The 19,507-nt window shown below is 38.1% G+C and overlaps 2 protein-coding genes across 2 annotated transcripts; one reads left to right on the top strand and one right to left on the bottom strand.

Moving 5' to 3' along the window:
* Positions 1–14: 14 nt before the first annotated feature.
* Positions 15–5,938, bottom strand: serping1 (serpin peptidase inhibitor, clade G (C1 inhibitor), member 1). The gene is made up of 11 exons (XM_004549549.5): positions 5,799–5,938; positions 5,420–5,467; positions 5,189–5,300; positions 4,946–5,095; positions 4,542–4,841; positions 4,193–4,414; positions 2,987–3,130; positions 2,692–2,895; positions 2,475–2,614; positions 744–966; positions 15–493 (listed from the first exon to the last, which is right to left on the bottom strand). The coding sequence occupies exons 2-11, from the start codon at positions 5,465–5,467 to the stop codon at positions 246–248; spliced, it is 1,791 nt and encodes a 596-aa protein (XP_004549606.3). The 5' UTR covers positions 5,799–5,938; the 3' UTR covers positions 15–245.
* A 2,951-nt stretch (positions 5,939–8,889) lies between these two features.
* tmem134 (transmembrane protein 134) lies at positions 8,890–17,469 on the top strand. Its single transcript, XM_004549550.2, has 8 exons — positions 8,890–9,121; positions 9,483–9,724; positions 11,535–11,602; positions 11,689–11,775; positions 11,844–11,920; positions 12,419–12,463; positions 16,939–16,992; positions 17,097–17,469. Exons 2-8 carry the CDS (start codon positions 9,527–9,529, stop codon positions 17,177–17,179), a joined length of 612 nt encoding a protein of 203 aa, XP_004549607.1. The 5' UTR covers positions 8,890–9,121; positions 9,483–9,526; the 3' UTR covers positions 17,180–17,469.
* The last annotated feature ends 2,038 nt before the right edge of the window (positions 17,470–19,507 follow it).

Consider the following 19,507-nt stretch of genomic DNA (forward strand, 5'->3'; position numbering starts at 1 on the left):
AGATAAGCACCATGTGTGTTGTGTAGATATGTGTTTATTTATCATCATCTCGGAAGATAATCCAAATCCACAAGTCACTGCTCACTTTAGTAACTAGACTATTTAAAGCAATATTGATTCTTAACAACTGAATTTTCAGAAAAATTCTTCAAATTACTTCAAACACAGCAGCAAAGCAGCCTTTGTTAAACATTGCCTGTCGTTTCCTGCACATTTTACTCCCCATCCCTCGTTATGTTCTCCTCTCACGGCTCGGTCAACCTGCCAATAAAGAGCGGCACATTGGTGTGGTCACTCCACAGCAGCATGATGAAAGGCCGCAGGGCTGAGAAGGAAGGGAAGGAGCGGGAGAACGACAAGGTGGTGACAGCGCCGGCCTCCACTCCTTGTTCGGTCAGTGCGAGGAAGGCTCTGTGTTTGGCGTCGTCCAGGAACAGTTTCTCCTGAGGGTAGAGGCCACACAGGTCGGCACCCTCGTAAAGCACTGACAGTCCTGGAAAGGGAGTGAAAAGTACAGAAAAGGTAGTAGTGAGGGTGAAAGCAGGTAAGAGAGCCAAGCATGTGGTGGAGATGCTTTGAGATCAAAAAGCAAACGTAGAGACATATTTCATAAATGGGAACCTAATGTTTACTGCTAGCTAAACTGCACAGGATGAAGGCATGGGTGGTGTTTATTTTTGGTAATACAAAAAAAGGTCAGATGTTGGGTTGGAAAGAGAAGAGAGCACAGAAGATGAACCAACCTAGTTTCTTGATAAGCGTGTTCATTTCCGGCTGGAAATTCAGTTTGATTTTGGGCAGAGTGACCTCAATATGCTGAGGAGATGCTGTTTTCATGTTTTGTATCATTTGAACCACAGTCCTGTCGGTCATCTTCTGCTCGATCTCCTGCAGCTTTGCCTCTGTGTTGGTGGAAGGCAGCAGGATGTAAAGACTGCTGTCTCCTGTGAGGGCAAACCTCGCCACCTGTTGGCCAAAAAAGATAAAAAAAATACTGGAAGTGTTAATAAGTGACAAAAGAGATCATTATGAGACCATCTGTTTTTACCACTGGCATTTAAAATAAACCTGAGATGTAAAAAAATGTTTCTCATCATCGTAATACGCATGATAGTATCAGTGCCTGTAACTGTTTGGCTGGCATTAACTTTGTTTAAGTCATCTGGTTGTCCATGAGATGGAAATATTCTCTGTGTATTGTTTTGTAAGGAGTGAAAAAAGAAAATGCACCAGTGGTGCAGTAAATTTAGTAACTGTTGACTCTCTAACTCATCTGAGCAAAACCACGGTGCACTGAGGCCACCGACGTGTTTATCAACTTAAAGATATCTACTGTTGTGCAAAAGTCTTGAGCCATCGCTCATTTTCCTTGGAAAATGTTTAGCAATATAATGAAAATATGATATATATGACAAAAACTGAGTTTGTACAATTCTAACGTGCTTGAAAGTCAAAATGTGCTTTTATTCTTCAACACAGCCTGAACTCTCTGAGGAAACATAGATAGCTTTTGTTTTTTGGTCTTCCACTTGTCCATTTTCCTCTTTTTTTTTAAGGGCACACTGCACAGCATGCTGAAATACACCAACTCTTTAGATAAAAGCTTTTTTAGAATCACCTTGTTGGTGCAAAAATACTATTTAATGCTCTTATAACTGTGTTATCTTTGTTATTTTGCATAGAGTCAACAAAAAAAATATACAAATTGTGTTTGTGCCTGAAGATAGAATTTAAAATTGTTTCTTTACTTGTTTGTTCATTTCAATGGTCAGTGTTAAATGGCTTGAGGAACAAAAAAACTTTTCCCATTTTTGTAGTAATAGCATTCTTATGAAAATGGTCAGTTACACAGGCCTGGACTGAAAATGAGTGAAAGAAAAAGCAACCGATGTCCAAAGAAAAACTATAAAGGGACCTTCAGAAAGCCTGGAGAGCTGCAGACCACTTTAAAAAATGATACCGTCTGGTTCCTTGGAAGTAAAATATAAGGAAAGGAGAGGTGGCTCAAGACTTTTGCACAGGACTGCAGGTCGCCGGAATCATGGACTATCAGATGCTGGATTCTGGTTACGACTCTGACACCTGTCATAGCTCAAGAGACAAGACTAGAGACAAGAAACTGACCCTTTGGGGAACAGGAAATTGAATGCTATAGATCTGAAGTATTTTAGCATATTTACTTATACAGGAATAAACTGCATAGTAATTGTGATATAAAATTAAAATAACCGTAAAATGACAGATGAAATTTAAACATAAAGCTACTGTTCAAACTGTATGTTTTGTGAGTTAGTAGAGCAGTTTAGATGTGCATTAAAGATGAAAAGCTCAACATTAAAGAAACATAACACGCATGTTTCCTGTAGGAATCGATGAAGACAGGATGTCACTTCTGTTGCCTGTGGCAGAAAGGTCTGTGTAGGATTTAGACACATATTGCTGTGAAAAGTGTCAGTTGGTGGTTTGTTCCTTACCTGTGCCTTTAGGTGAGGATCATACATCATAGTTGCCATGTACTTGTCATGATAGAGAAGAGGCACCGTTACCCCATCACCATTAAATTTTGTGAAATATCCTTTTTTATTGTTTGGGTTAAACTTGACCTTCCACTGACCTAAAACACACGTAAACACAGTTTATCAGTCTCCACATTTTTGAAATGTGCACAAGGTGTGCGCACAGTTTACTGACCGCTGAAGGAGACGGCGTTGAGCAGGATCAGCTGTGAACTTTGTGGGACAAAGTCAAGCAACTTTGTGATTTTATTTTGGGTCTTTTCTGCCACCCAGCTGTTGATCATCTGTGTGTTTTCCTCAGTGGTATTCAGCAGCTTTGTGGGCTCCGCATCATAAAACTGGATCGACTGGTCGGTAAAGGACTCACTCAGATTCATGTCTAAGGAGGAGAGCCGAAATAGAAATCATTTTATCTCTTACGATCTGTGATTTTCTGCTCTGTGATATACTTCACACTGTGATAGTAATACGTGAATTATAGTAGATCTGAGAGGCCATCAGCAGGGAGCCGGCCAGCTTCTCTCTCAGCTTCTTCATCTGGGAGTGAACGCAGTGGAAGTCGTGAGGCACGCAGATAGCGCTCTCAATGGCCTTACGGGTATCGTTCCTTGCACCTGAAGGTACAATTAGACAATAACAATACGTTTAGTACATTATAGGAAGCTGCAAGCCATGTTTGATTTTAAAAATACAGTTGAATCCATAGATTTTTGAGACACTGGTGTATTTTTTGTCTTTTTAGCTGTGTACCAAAACATTTTTAAGTCACAGTTATTTGAAACATTTACTCCAGGGGCTCCTTTAGTTTAAGAAAAAAATATGGCATGACCTTTACACAGCCCTCTAAATGTCTTAAATGTAATGGGAAAATGCACTGTGCTGTGGACAGCTGTGAGCTTTTTTTTGTTGTTGTTGTTATTTCTTAATAAATTCAGCAGGTGAAAGATCTGAAGATTATTTCAGGTGCAACATTTACATTTGGAAGCTTTTTTTTTTTAAACTCATAACATCTGGTCAAAAGACATAATAGAAGAAAAACGGGCCATCCTTAGGCTTCATATATAAAACACTCTCCAACACAGAGAGAGAGCGGGAATATTAGGAGTGGTCAAATAAACAGTTTCACTAGTTACGCTGATGAGCTCAGAAACATTGTAAGTCCAGGACATTCACAGAAGATTGCAGTGCTGTATGATCACAGCATCATTTCTATTTTTGAGTTACACTTCAAAACATCCATTCAGTTCATTTCCAATCATCGATCATCTTCTACTCGTTTTCTTCAGCTGTCATAGGGCTAAAAGCTGGGCACATCCTGGAAAGGTCTATCACAGAGCTAACCACATAAGACGTTAACCAATAATACCTAACGAAAGCCAGACCAGTTCAGAAACAGAATTTTTTTTGGAAGAGGAACTTAATATCAACCTGTAACCTGTTATTTCTTTAGCTTTGTTCATTACTGTATTAATTCACCCTCTAAAATTCTGCCGAACTGAAACATAAAACGGTATCTTAACTTTTTACCTGCAGGTTTATCTGGTTGGTTTATCTCAAATTTAACATGGTGATGCATGAAACTGGAAAACTTTAAAGGATTCACTGGAGAACATGATGAATGCTAAACATTTGCAACGTGATTACATTAAAATAGCGACTCGCCTCTCTTTTCGTACCTAACAACAAATGGGAGAGCACCCCACCGATGCTGACAGGAGAGAAGAGCATGTTGCCAGAAGGATATATTTCTCTGAGATAATAATACAGCTTCATTGAAAACTCTGTCATGGACTCCTTCAGTATGGGTTCTGCTGTGCGGCTGTTCTCCTCCGGGCAGGGCTCCCATGGTGAGGTGGAGCCTTGGCATGTGTGAGGAAGAGCTGTAGGAGGAGCTAAAACTGAAACAAATCATAAATAAAAATGTTTTATGCAACTAATCGATCCTTTTCCCCCCCTTACTGACTCAACGCGCAGTGGAAATCATTAAATCTATTAAATCTCTATTAAATTTGACAAGCCCCCTACCTTCCACAGTAAGGTTTATAGAGCTCAGCTTTTTTCCATCATCCAGTTCACATTCATAAATACCAGCATCCTCCATGCCAGCGTTTATGACCATGATGCTCTGATCGTGGTCTAGTGGAAAAATCAGCTCTATTTTTTTATTATCATCTGCGGAGTCATCGTCAAGATTCAACTTTATTCTTCCGTTTGCACTTTCTTTGAACCACAGTGCATTGGCGCTGACTTCTCTGGAACTTGGGATATTGCAAGGGAGTTTAACATCTGACTTTGTAAATGCTTTCATTTGATAGTCAGTGAATTCTGCAAAAAGAAACAAAAAGCAGACAAACAGCAAACACTTTATTGTTCGTTGCTCCACTAACTGTAAAATTAAAAGTGGTCGTATGATGACGAAAGAGTCTCACCATCAACTATGACGTCAAACCTTCGTACTATTTCCATATCGCTCCCCTTTAACAGACACTCGTACGTGCCCTCTTTGGTTTTAGTGACAGACTGAAAGCGGAGGGAAAAGTCTGAAGCGACGGGCTGATAGTTTTGAAGCAGGATGGCACCTGTAGTTTAAAGAAGGCCATGTGTTATATACATATATGTACATAAAAGCAGCAAAAATTTGCATCACACTAAAAACAGAAGCCGTTTAAAACCATTGAATTTCCATGTGATTGCTTCCACTCCGATGAAGTGATTATTTGCTGGGAGACAGGGAAGCTCCAGCGTAGAGTCAGGTATCACCCTGATTTGTGTGCATGATGACAGCTGACCAGGAGGAAAGAAAGACATCAAATGAAACCTTTACAAATTTAAGAGACAAAACACCTGCCATTTAAGTTTCTGTGGATTAGTAAAGATATTGTCCTGCACTACTTCAGATTTACCTCAAAAATGAGCTGCAGGAGTAAGCAAAGTGTGGCCTTTTGTCCCATCTGCAAACGAGAGAGGATTTCAAAATTAATGTGGCACCAAGCCGGAGGAGAGATCAATATGTGGCGCAGTCTGTGAAGTAGTGATATCAGTCTGCATTCAAAGTTTCTTAAACTGTTGTAATTACAAGGATTTCACTGCCTCGTTAGATTTCCAAAAATCAAAAGACACATATGCACATTTTCCTGTTCATGTCAGATATGTTTACATATTTTAGGAAGTAGCTGAACATATTCGAGTTGGGTTAGTCGTACACACACACACACACACACACACACACACACACACACACACACACACACACACACACACACATGCAAATACATAACTTACAGCTCTTGAATTTCTGTGCGTCCAGATTCGGTCCTGATACGAGTATTTGTCAGTAAGGTTTCTCTGACATTGAACCAGTGTCCACTGCAACCAGCAGCTCTTACTATCTGCTCGCCTGAACTGCAACCAACAATGACTAATCTGTGATTGTTGGTTTAGAGATGTTTGTTTGCATAATGCAAGTCTTCTGACTTGTTGGAAATCACATGATTTCACATGTTGGCAACAGGTACTAAGTGAAAATATTCAAATTTCAGTGTTTATTTCACCTTCAAACATAATTTCAAATAAATTTCATTACTTCTAGTATCAGTGCTTTAGTGCAGAATTTGCAAAACACATCATCTCAGCTAAGAAAAATGAAACACGGGTATTATGGGGGAAGACAGACAGTTTCACTCCCTTTTATGTTAGTTTGCTGAAGGTTGTGGTGGGTAGAGAAACAAGGACATAAAAAAGTAAAAACCCAGCTTGTCCTAACTGGCAGGCGACATCTTTACTTTACTTACTATTTGTGTAGAAACATCTTACAACAGAACGACTTTAAAGTTTTTTTCGGTTGCTTCCTAATTCTCAAAGGGGTGAGACGGTGGGCAGCTCTGCATGTTTGATTTGGCAGATTGTTTTTTACATGTCCTTCTAAACACAACCGCAGAAAGATTTGTGGATCCTCTCAGGTGCAAAGCACCACAACATGGAGCCACAAAAACCTCATATAATATCAGTGGAAAAACAAAAACAACAACAACAACAACTGCTATTTCATTAATATAGATAAACCTGGTATAGGTGGTGTACCTAATCTGAAGCATAGTTTACTCAACGGTTCTCTACATTACTTTTATTTCCTAATCAAATTTTTTGTATTATTATTTATTGGATTTTCTTGTGCTTGGTTTTGAATGAATGAACAAGTGTTTGTTTGTTTGTTGTTGTTTTTTGCTGAGATATAATTTTTAATTTATTTGGGATTGGGATGTTACCCAACACATAAAATATGAAAATCATTTTAAAACAAATAAACATACATACAAAAAACCCAACAAAACTGCCAATAAAATCGGTTACAGTTAAGTGTTACCATTTTTGGAAACTGGCTCTCTTGCATCTTTTACAGTCATGTAACAAAGGCAGCTTTCACAGTACTCTATGCAATCCTGCACAGAGTACTGTGAAAAAATCGTACACCCCATGATTCAGATTAGCTTGTAGAACCACAATTTCTGTATAACTATCAGTTTCTCACATTGTTGTGGAGGAATTTTGACCCACTCTTCTTTACAAAGTCCCTTTGGTTCATTGAGGTTTACAGGCACTCGTATGTTTACAGTGCTTTTAAGGTCTCACCACAGCATTTCAATAAGAATAAGATTTCTTGTCTTTTTCAGCATTTCTGTTGTAGACTTGCTTGTTGCATAACCCAGTTTGGACTTTAGGTGCCAAAGAGACTGCCTCACATTTGACTCTGGTGTACAGAGGAGTTAAATGGCCAACTCAGTGGCTTCAAAGTGTCCATACCCAAGCCCAAATCATCACCTCACCACGACTGTGCTTTACAGCTGGTATGAGGTACTTGTGCTGCTATGCTGTGTTTGGGATTCAACAAATGTGTCTCTGTGCATTATGGCCAAACATCTCTGCTTTGGTTTAATCTGTGCAAAGGATAATGTCGCGTGCGTTTTGTTGTTTGTTCAGATGCTACCATGTTATTTTTAGAGAAAAGAGGCTTTCTCCTGGCAAACCTTTGTTGTTGAGTCTTTGTCTTATTGTATTTTTATGAACTAAGACGTGCAGTATTTTACAGTTTCTCTGAGCATCACACAGTTTGGCCTTAGGTGATTTGCTGAGATGACTAATACTTGAGGGAATATGGCATTGCATTAACACACACCTGAATGCGTTGGACAGCATCAAGTCCTGTGAAATATTAATTTTTCACTGTAGTGTGTCGACTATCTCAACTGGTTTTCCTCTTCATCAGCATACCCATAACTGGAGACATTTCAAAGCAAGTTATATATAAAAATAAATACTTCCTTAGAGCCTTTAAAAAAAATCATTCTAGTTATGGGAGAAGAGGCAGCTTTACCAAATTTATTATGCATGTAAATACAAAGATCCAGTAAATCTATATGTGTGTTTATATCCAAATGGAGAATACATTAATTTAGCTGATTTGTTGTTATCAGTTCTTAAGTGCACTGCTAATGAATATTGAATATGTTAAAACAAAATACACTAAAACTCCAGTAAATGAAAAGCTGGAATGCTGTTTGATTAAAAGCAAAAGATAAAAACGCACAAAATAGATTCCAGCTCTTTAATTGACATTATTTAGCCTTGGTAATATATTACTGGCTTGTGGGTACAGGATGCCTTTCCTCCATTAGATGACCACAGTCCATGAACACGAATATGCAAACATACACTTTTGTTGATATTCTGATAGGTTTTGCCCTAAACAACCAAGGTCAAGATGTTTTTGAATTGATTCGTGCTTTTAATAAAATAAATCTTTTTTTTTTATATTTACTGTGTTTTTACACTTGATCAAAATTATGAAAGAAGACTGACAAACTGCGTCGAATAAAATACAGCTTTGCTAGTTCTATACTATCCCTGAAGTTAGTGAGAACCAAACGTGACCATCTTTAACGAGATGCATTGTATTAAATTATATAACATATCTCTAACTTGCAACAAAAAGCTGCACACACATCATGTGACAGCTGTGTGACTTACGTTTGTTCATTTCTTTTCAGTTTCTTCCTATTCATTTTATCGTATTTATCATTTATCCTAACTTATTCGTTAATCTGTTTTAGCTATCTTATATTATTCAGCATACACACACGCACACAGTGAATGCCTTTTTGAATTATTGTCTCACAATTTCATGCTTTAAACTAAAAAATTTCCACTTACTGTAGAGAAATTTCGAGTGACTTATGCAATGCTTTGCCATCTATTTTTTCGTAGGAATTTCATAAATTGTAATGATTGACCCAGTTTCTTGAGTTTTTTCTCCTTCATAACAAAAGTTAGCGGATCGATCGATAAAACGACACTCGATTCGGCGCCCTGGCTCGCACGCGAAGAGAGCGCTTTGGGCGTAATCAGTCGTATCTAATCGATTGCCGGTTGCCAAAAAAAAGAAGAGAGTCCAAACTTCTAAAGAAGTCGCACTACAGAAGAAAAACTAAGATACTGCTAACAGAAGGCTTTAAAACCACTTTTTCCAGGGCTTACAAAAATGTGACTCGTCTCCGAACAAAGTTCAGAAGTCGAAGTTTCTTCGCAGGAGAAAGGATTTACTTAAGACAGTAAGTTTTCCTCCTGGTCATCTGATCGGACAGAAGAATGAGGACAAACAATGGCAGAGACCTACAGGAAAGCCGTGTAGCCTCTGCTCTGTTGTACTTAGCCTCGATCCCATCCGCTGTTACGTGTAGGCAGCACGGCAGCTGTTTTCGCCTTTTAAACTAATTCGAAAGTGGTGGAGTTACTTTATTTAGTTTTTATGTAGTGTAGCATGTATGAGCGAACTTTAAACTTTTAAAGGGAAATGCTGTGATTGGTGAGAGAAAACTCAGCAGCTGCTGAGTTAGTATTTTCACAGGCTGTTTCCTGCGGTTTGAGGGATTAAAAATCCATAAAACATTCGTTATTACTCTTAAATCACAGTGAGCATCCGGCTACAGGACCTCAGGGTGTAAGAGGGAATCACCATGGCAACACAGTTTACCATCGACGATGCGTTTGTGCTGGAGGGAGATGAGGAGGGGGTTGTGACTGACGGAGAGCCGCAGGGATGGAAGGACAGAGAAGGAGGAGAGATGACATTTGGCCCTTTGAGTTTCTCCAAACCTCAGAATCATCCCTCACCTGCTGCCGCCTCCCCTGAACCCACTAACCTCAAGTATCAGGTAGCATGCACACAAGAGATACAAAACATTGTTTGCATTTCTGTTTTCATGTTGCTGTTACATTTCCAGTGAGAGGCTGTCTAATTCCTTTTTGATTGGTATCAGTTTTAGCTTGTAGTGTTTTTATAACAACACTACGAATTCGTAGCTACAAACTCAAGAATTCAGCAAGTCCCTGTGAGCAAGGAAGACAGCTAACTTATCATTTTTAGGACTGAAAGAGAAGATCCAGGCTTAAGGTGGGCAGCAATCGGCAGCAGCCAGTGAAATGAAACAAAAGAAGAAAGAAAACAAGAGCATGAAAAGATGGCAAAGAATAAAGAAGAAAAGAAATAAACCTTGGGAGCACACAATTTTAATGACGTGTAACAATGAGATGATTTGAATCTATGTGGAGTGAAAGAGCAGGCTTCACGAGAGCTTCTGCTAGCAGCTTGAACATAAAGCAGCATTTTTTTTTTAAAAAAATTTTGCAATATTTCAACCTTAAAGAAAGGAAGAGAGAGGGTGTCTGTCCACAGCCTAAACTGGGAGCTATTTCCACAAAAGATGTGTCTAGTAGCTCAAGGCTCTGCCTCCCATTATACTCTGGAGAACTGTAGGAGCCACAAAGACTGACACTGACAGCACAGTGCTGTATTAGCACAACTTGTACACACCAATTATCTGTGATCTCTTTGTGCTGTTCTGCTGCAAACAGATATAGTTACCAACACTGAGAAAAGTTTAAGAAAAGTAGTGGTGGTAGATATTGTTTATACAGTAAAAGCTGCTCATTTTAGCCTGTTGCTAGGTGGTTGCTAGGCACCCTCATCCATCCTAATACTGAATGCATAATTAAACTTTTGTGGATGTGAATGAGACATTATTGCAATGAAATTAAAACAATAGGATGTTTTTACAATGTGTTATAGGAGCATAAAAGTTAAAACTGGTCATTTTGTGACTGGCGGTAGCTAGGCAACATAATAAAATCATAATATGTGATATAAAAAACAATTGGCAGATGCCTAAGTTGGGCTTGTGTGCCAAGTGTGGCTGTTCAAGTTATGAAAGTCAAGGAGGGATTTATGGAAACACACATAGATACAGTAAGTTCTGGTAAAATGGAATCTGTAAGATGTGATGGAGCTGGGCTGTTAACCGTGTGAAAAGAACTATTTTAAACGTGTCACAACATATTTGTGAAGGCCAGTGACTCTTGTAGATTACTGTTCAAAAGTCTTGAGCTGCCCTTCATTTCTATTTATTTTGCTTACAAGCAGCAAAGTGGTGTTAGGTATTAGTTCTCCAGTTTTTTTTTTCTCCACTTTACACTGCCTGCCTGAATCATTCAAGGATAAAAGCAGTATCTAACTCCAGGCACGAGCCTGTACTGTGTCTACACTTAACAGACAACTTAGCAAAGAACCAGTTTTAAATGATATTTCCTGGCACTTCATTCCTAGCAGCCTGTCACACAAACACATAATTTGTTCCCATTTCCTCTGGCGAATATATGAGCAATGCCAGAGATAACACAGTTTAACACAATGAAATAAACATTTGGCACCAACAAGAAGATTCCTAGCATGATGTGCAGTGTGTCCTCAAAAATAAAACTGGACAAACTGGGCATGTGTGGACAAAAGAAGAAGTGGGAGGCCTAATAAATTTCTACAGCAGATGAACATATCTGAAAGTCACGTCCTTAAGAAATAGGAAAAAAAAAACAGCGACTATAATAACAGTATTACTTTTGCTTCCTCTCTGCGAGCTATACATTTTTCTTTGCCGTTTATATGACATCCACCATCTCCTCTTGTTTTAGAATCTGGAAAATGAAGACGCCTTGGGCAACAACGGGAATTCCTCTTTCAATAACTTCTTCAAAATCAGGTGGGCTCTGTAGTTCAGGCGTGATTTTTCTTTTCCCTGCTTCTTCTGTGAATGTGAGATGAAGCGTGTTTCTGCTTTCTCCACAGTGACCCTGCAACGCTGTCTTACTGCAGCTCTCAGTGGTCCTTCAGCACCTTGAGTTCAGTCACGCAGCTTTCTGCGCACTGCTGCGGGTAAGTTCGGTCTTCTCTCACGGAGAAGCATAACAAACACGGTTACTTTAAAAACACGTTTCGCCTAGGTGGGTGTCCCATCCGCTGGTGAAGAAAAACAGAAGGGTTGTTCTCTCTTCATTCCTTCTCCTCATCACTGGAGTTGGTAAGTACATGTTTTTGTTACTTATTAAGTATGAAACACACAAACCAGAACAATTTACTGAGAGAAACTTGTTTTTCTCATGTTTACCTGATTCATTTTGGCTGTGGGAGCATCACAGTAACAAGGGCTGCCTGCTCCCACTGTAGATGGTTTAGTGATTTTAATTTAATTTTGGTTTTAAACTCAAAAGAATTGCTAATCTCCAGTTAAATGACTGCAGTCGAAAAGGACAAACACACCTCTTCTTTCTGATTCTAAGTTCACTTCAAAATGACGCTCTAACATTAACACAAAGGCACCACTCCAAATTGTTTTGCAATGCTACACCAGGTAGTTTGTTCCGTGTTGTGTCAGGCAATGATAGTCTTGGCACTTTGCACAGTGAACTTTGTCCCCCTGCACTGATCAACAGATTATGACAGAGTTATTGCCGGAATAACCAAACTAATAAAAACAGAACCTTTCAAACCTATAATGTTTGTGCTGTTTTTGTTTTAGCTCTTATTTTCACAGGTATTGTCATACAGCTCAATCCAAGTGCAGGTAAGGAAGATAAAATATTGACATGCAAAGCATTTAGACTGTTGTTGTTGTTTTTTAGAAATGCATGTTAGTCCAAATGCAAGCATACACAAAGAAGCGCGTCACTTCTCAACTTCTTTCAAATCATAAACAGACCAAACATGAATGAATGCAGGACTTATATAGTGGATTAAATAGTATAATTCAGAATGGAATGTTTTTATTAAGAGTCCATTAGTGCTGGTGTGCTTTCCCACAAGTGGGAGGATCTCTGTGTTATCTTGACACACAAAAGAACACACAGAAAGCTGCCATAGTCCTTGCCTGCTACAGGACAGTATAGTTCTTAGTCCAGATCTCACAGTCTGTCTGCTTTTACGACTGGAGTGACAGAATCATAACAAGAATCATGTACAGTGGGCCTTTTTTGCTTGTTTCTTTGTTTTTTGTACCGCCTTATGACAATTAAGGTGATAATCCAGCCAAAGTAGTCGCTCTGAGGTTTTCAATCTCCTCCAACAACCACTGCCAACCAGTCAGAAAACACGTTTCCCTAGCAACCGGTGGCTTTATTATATCCATGGTAGATAACTGTCCTACACTTGAAAGTGAAAAGTGCAAATATTTCATGCTGTCTGACCTTAGTGCATAGGGGTCATCTCAGACTTGCCATGATGGTTTGTCTCAGTCAGCATCTGCTTTTGTTGAGAACAATTTAACCCTCGCTCAGCATCTTCAGCATCTGAACATTTTTGGGAGGTTTTGTAAATAAATGATAACATGGTGCATAATCTTTGTAGCAACTAGTTGGCCGACTTCCCGCTAACCTCAAACTCCACTGAACCTCTTTAAATCCTCTTTTTCTTGGATGCCTGGAGGTTTTACTTTATGGTTACACCTGGGGGAACAGCCACCCTGATAATTTAAATTCAGCTGAAAAGTCCCTCAGTTTCTGGGAACCGAAGGAGCATTTGCACTTGGAAATGACAGATGGCTTAAGGTTTAGGCTGTAGACGGTGATCACAAGTTCACCTAGAACACCTAAAACTTCTACTTGTCCTCTAAAATAACTTCTTCAAGCTTACGCATTGTTACTACACAGCAGAATGTTTGTAATGTAGCAACAAACCTATACAAGAATCACTGTTTCTTACTGTCAGGGAAATCTTTAGTTAGATCATTGTAAGTGTAGTATGGGTGTGAATAAAGTTCATAGTAGTCCACAGCTGTGTATCCCTCCACATTATACCTGCAATGTTTTGCAGACAGGACAGGCTTTGCCACGTTGGAAAAATCTTGTGGAAATAAAATATCTTTTTTCCAGTAAGTTGACCATTTTTTCTGAACCCTCCATTACTCACTGTGTTTCTATCTTTGGCCAAATGGAATTCAATTGGTTGGTGATTTCGGTATGTCTTTGTGAGCTGGGTGGATACTGTGATGTGTCGTATCCACCCTTGCTTTTATGGACATGAGCTGACATTGGATGATTCATGTTAGCAAACATTGCATTGTTTTTCTTGGCCTTCATCTATTCATATACTCTTGTGGTGTGTTTGCAGGTGGTTGAATAACTTAGTTCGTGTTGCCTTGCAGTGCAAACTCCTTGCGTATGAAGTATTCTTGGTTAATATCTCTTGTGCTAAATCTGAAGTATTACCAAACAGCAGATGAGGATCTGCTTCAAGGAGCAAGCTCTTCACCTTCTGCCTTACCAGACATTTGAATTTTGTTATTTATGCAGGCACGTGATGAGGCACTGATTTAAGGGGCGCTTGATTTACTTTTGCTTTGTACTCAATTGACAGAACAAGCATTTGCAGCACTGGTCAATCATGTTTGTGATTGAGTTTCAAATTTGGTTAATTGTGCAGCCCTAGTGCAATGCTCTGACTGCATGCTTGCGATAAGTTTGTATTGAATGAGATCACACTTCACATTCCATATAGTGCAGAGGTCTGCTGGGCCCGGTAGTGGCTCTGTGTGTCACATGTTTAACTATCTTGAACCTCTCTTGCCTTGTCTTTGATTAGTAGTGTCCCTTTTGATTTTTCTGCCTCCAAACCTCTAAAAAGCTGAGTGTTCAATACTTCTCATCTTGTATTTCTGTCCAAACCCAGTGCATTTTATCAAGTATCTATATGTTCAGAACTGTTATTCAGAATTTCTTTGGCTGTACAACCAGGATTCATAATGAATTAAAGTCTGTCAGGCAAGTTTTAAAAAGTCTTTTCAGATCAAATGAGCCTTGCTTTTCCCCTTTACAAAAATCAGCACCTCCCATTAAATTGGTCAACACATTCCACGAATATCAGCTTCAAATGCTCACCGCGAGTTAGGCACTTTAAATTAGTCGTGTCTGCCTTTTTTGTATAGAGTGTCTCCTCTCCAGCTTGAGGCAGAAATCAAGCAATTAATGTGCTCTTTGGGATGAGCTCACCCACAACATATTAAGAAAATGTCACCAGAGTCAAAATAGATGAGATTAGATCAATTTGCCTTTCATAAGTAGCTACAGGAGCAGGTGCATCTCTGCAATTAAGCTGTAAAATCTGCTTAAGAACTTTCTTATCTAAAGTTGACTGGGCATACTTCCATAACCCCGAGTCCTGTTCAGAGCAATTCATACTCTTATCACTGCTCCCAAGCCTTTTCTTGAGCATCATCACCACAAGAATTGTGGGTGGGTGGGGGGGGAGCTCTCTTACCCCCTTTTTTTTAAGTAGAGAATTTTGAAAGTTAGCAACACATTATTAATCACATCTGCATCAACTTCTGTGCTATTTTGTCATACATTAGTTGATGAATTATTCTACTCACCCCTTTAAGATTTTCTTTAAAATGTACATCTGCTAAGTCACCATCTGCCTCCAAATGAACTAGCATAATAGTAATTGTGCATACGGCTCAAGTATTGCATTATTTAGTAACACTTTATAATCACAAAGAGAGTATTTACCCTGTAACTAAAAGGAATTCAATGTATTTAATTTGAAATTACAATATAATTATATACTTAAAGGTAACAAGCCAGATTTTTACAGGAAACAAAGCAAAATTATACTCTGCAAGTAAATTTAAGTAGAGTGTAAGTACGTTTTTAAGTACTGCATGAGTAATTTTAAATAAGTAATTTTGTAGAAAAACAAGTTAGGCAAGATCAAGCCGCTGCATAATATGGCTCAAGCTTGTCTGTTTGTTTTCCCACTAAATTGCTTACTTACTTAAAATTACTTACACACTACTTACATTTACTTGCAGTATAATTCGTGTGAAAAACTGACTCGTTACCCCCTTATTCTTGTGTAACTACCTTTAAGTATTTGTGGGTAAATCTAATTACAGTGTCGTTTTAAATTAAATCCAATAAAATTCCATCTAATTATAGGGGCCTTTAGACATGTACTTTTAGACATGTACTTTAAAATGTTGTAAAGTATGCACTATTTTTTCCTTTTGCTTATAACCAGAAAGTCTGTAAGTGCAGCCCAGCTGTGCAAGCATTCTTTTTTCAAGTGTTTTACACTGTTCAGACTCCTTTCATGTGCAACATAAAATGAGATCACATAGTGAAGGAAAGAGGCCAATTATTTCCTGGTTTGTTTATGAAAATTACAACAAAATTCTGTGAGCTGTAGTTATAAATGTGGTTTGCTGTTCCCACAGGCAGCTGCAAATATCACAGATTGAGCTACAGCTGAAATCTTTGATACCACCACTTAAATTTTGCCTAACTAAAGTGAAAGTACCATCGATATTGATGGTTATATATTAGGAATTTGCAGTTTGGCTGTTTCTGGTGTCCATTTCTGGGGTGGCTGTAGCTCAGGTGGCAGAGCAGGTCAGCCACTAATCAGAAGGTCGGTGGTTCGATCCCAGGCTGCCTCCTGGCTGCATGTCAAATATCCTTGGGCAAGATACTAACCCCATGTTTGCCTACTGGTGGTGGTCAGAGGGCCCGGTGACGCCTGTGTCCGGCAGCCTCGCCTCTGTCAGTGCGCCCCAGGGCAGCTGTGGCTACAATGTAGCTTGCCATCGCCAGTGTGTGAATGGGTGAATGACTGAATGTAGTGTGAAGCGCTTTGGGGTCCTATGGACTAGAAAAGCGCTATACAAATGCAGGCCATTTACCATTTCTCCATTTTTATGCCTTCCTTTCAGCCACATAATTTATAATCATAAGATACTTTTTCACCTTCTTGTTCACACCTTTTATTAATGTTGTTAGAAAACTAAGCAGTGATTTCCAACAACAACGTGTTAATCTTGTCAAAAGAGTAGTTAGTCATTTTCAATATTTATGCAGCTGTAGCTTCAGATTTACTGTACAGGCAAACTTCATCAATCCTCTAATTTAACTTAGCATTTCTGGCTGTTTCAGAGCATGTAAATGTTAAATGGACCGGTAGTTAAGTAGTACTTTCTTAATCTAATTAAGAACTCAAAGCGTTGTGTGTGTTTTCTCTTGACTGTAGCTGATAAAACTGTCCCCACAGGTATTTCAAGTGCTATTTTCTTCATTCCTGGATTTCTTCTGTTTATCCCTGGAGGTAATTTTGTTCATTTTATCTCTTAAACCTTTTACTTGTCTTTTTATGTGCAAAGCTTTGTTTTGATGAATGCTAATATTGCCATTCTGTGTGTTCGCCCGCAGTGTACCATGTGATTTACATCAGCTGTGCAGTCCGTGGTAGAAGAGGCTTCAAACTGTTCTACCTACCTTATTTTGAAAAATGAAATTTCATGTGACCAGACATGTTCACTACATTTCTTTCAACTATGTTATAATTAATGGTATTTTGACACTCATAAGATATATTGACCTGTTTTTTGTTGTTTTTCTTTGTTTTTGGTTTGTTTGACATATTGACCACTCCTACTTTTACCACTCAGCGCCTTCACTATATTTCCACTCCATGAACTGACATTACTGTATGTGTATACCAAAAAGACCACCGTCTCGCCTGTGTATTCTGTTTTAAGTGAAAGATGACTGTGAAATTACAATAAAATGTTGTATATTTTAATTTGTGTCAGTTGGTTTTAATGAAAAGCCATTCCTTTAAATCATGATATATTTCACAATATATATTTAAAATGTAGATGTTATATTGTTCAAAATCAGGCATTTACCTCTGCATCTGTTATTGAGTGCATTTTTCAGAGAAATCTATTTTTGACCTTCTGCTATTTCTTGGTTCTAAGAACGTGTTTACTCACTCTATTCATCCACTGTTCTGAAAGGTATTACGCATTTATTCAATTTGTAAGGCTAATTGAGAAGTAGCTTTGGGTCTGCTTTTAAAGGCTGATGGATCAAATCTATTTAACAGAAGCATTAGGATTGCACAAACACACACATACACACACATATATATTTGTTATATACAATTTCATGGTCCAAAGTTTGGATATATGTAATAATTGCTGTTAAATTTACTTTCAATTTAAATGTAATACTTTCTTTTTAAATGGTCCATTGACCTGCTTCCAGCATGTTTCTTTTTCAGATTTTGAGGCCGTGTTTGAACCTGTCTGAACAAGCTATTAAGGATAAAAGCCTGAAATTTGATCTGAACCGGGATACATCAAAAAATCCTATTGCCTTAAAATATGAAAAAGTCCCATATTTGAGCACACACTAAAAAAAACTAATAAACTTCACATTGCAAAAGTCAATTAGTGATCATTTCTGGATGGTATATGGTTATATTTCACAGTAATGTAAAATGAAACATGTAGAATACTTTAACATAAAATTTTTAGTCACAAATATAACAAAAAGGCTATTTTCATTATGCTGGCAAATATTACAAAATGCACCACAAAATAAGTTAATTAAAACAGTAAAAAAAAAAAATAGTAGATAACATTTTTGGACCTACTGCCCTGGAGGAGTCTCATCATTTAGCTTAAATTAAAAATGTGCTTAGAGACACTGGTCTTGAGCAGTAGACCGGTCCTTGTATCTAACCATTTTTATAGATTTTTATTTAAAATACTGACCTATGAATCATTCAAGCATAAAAAGGCACCTAAATCAGTCAGTGTTAGGTCTACCTGTAACAGACAACTAAGCAAAGAACCAATTTTAAGCCTGTGATTAACACACATGATTTGATGCCATTCCCTCTGTTAAATCTACAAAACAATTCCAAAGTGCATTAATTTGTTTTTCACATAAATAAACATCATATTAATTAGAGTATTAATTGATAGGACAATAAAATGAAATTTGGTAAGATTTGGAGGAGCATATGCTGATCACATCTTTTTTTAATGAGCAGAAGCAACAACAGGACAGAGCAGGTGAGAATAGAGAAGATGAGGCATGTGGCATGCACATTAAAAAACAGAGGTAGTGGAGAGGTGAAGATGAAGAGAGAATCAGTACTACAGAAAAGAGCTAGAACAAGTTTTCAGAGCTCACATTTGCCATAATTCAAAAAGTGGCCAGATCAGATAAGACATGACACCTGATTTGATCCTTGTACATTTTTAAAGCAAACTGATAAACCTGCACTTTCTTTTATTCATTTAACCTTAAAACAATATAAAAATATAAAGTCTACACATCTAGTAAAAATGCATAAGATGTATGAGTCTCCAACATTTCAAACATTACTCTGGATGCTTATACCTTAGTGAATGTGGTGTTTCTAATAGGGTGTTACTCTAGGACAGATGGGTTTATGGCTAGAATCACAGTATATCTATTAGAATGAATTGAATTGCAGCACTGTGCTACATATACTGCCACTGGTTTGGTACTTCAAGCCTGATCAGACCAGTTATGAGTATGACAAACCAGCAGGCTTTTAATCTCTGTAGAGTGTGCATATGAAAGTAAGCTAAACAAGCACTTGAATGTTCAGGGTTGATTTAATTGACTCTTAAAAAGAGCAATTGGACCCAATAAACAGAAACTATTTCCATTTAAATTGACAATAGATTATTCTAAATATCTAAATCTCCAGTGATCCCAGTTTTAAAAAGAAATAACAGCAATAATAACAAACCCAATGAAGGACACTTGGGTTCTGCTGCTTTCCTGTCATACTGGTC

This window comes from Maylandia zebra, linkage group LG6 (genome assembly GCF_041146795.1).
Source record: "Maylandia zebra isolate NMK-2024a linkage group LG6, Mzebra_GT3a, whole genome shotgun sequence".
NCBI lineage: Eukaryota > Metazoa > Chordata > Actinopteri > Cichliformes > Cichlidae > Maylandia > Maylandia zebra.

Bases quoted from the DNA above. Each gene is read 5' to 3' on its own strand.
- serping1 (XM_004549549.5), bottom strand. From the start codon at position 5,467: ATGGGACAAAAGGCCACACTTTGCTTACTCCTGCAGCTCATTTTTGAG. The intron at 2,615-2,691 runs GTCAGTAAACTG...CGTGTGTTTTAG, and splicing joins CAACGCCGTCTCCTTCAGCG to GTCAGTGGAAGGTCAAGTTT. The intron at 494-743 runs GTTGGTTCATCT...CTCCCTTTCCAG, and splicing joins CACGCTTATCAAGAAACTAG to GACTGTCAGTGCTTTACGAG.
- tmem134 (XM_004549550.2), top strand. From the start codon at position 9,527: ATGGCAACACAGTTTACCATCGACGATGCGTTTGTGCTGGAGGGAGAT. The intron at 9,725-11,534 runs GTAGCATGCACA...CTCTTGTTTTAG, and splicing joins CCACTAACCTCAAGTATCAG to AATCTGGAAAATGAAGACGC. The intron at 11,921-12,418 runs GTAAGTACATGT...TTTTTGTTTTAG, and splicing joins TCTCCTCATCACTGGAGTTG to CTCTTATTTTCACAGGTATT.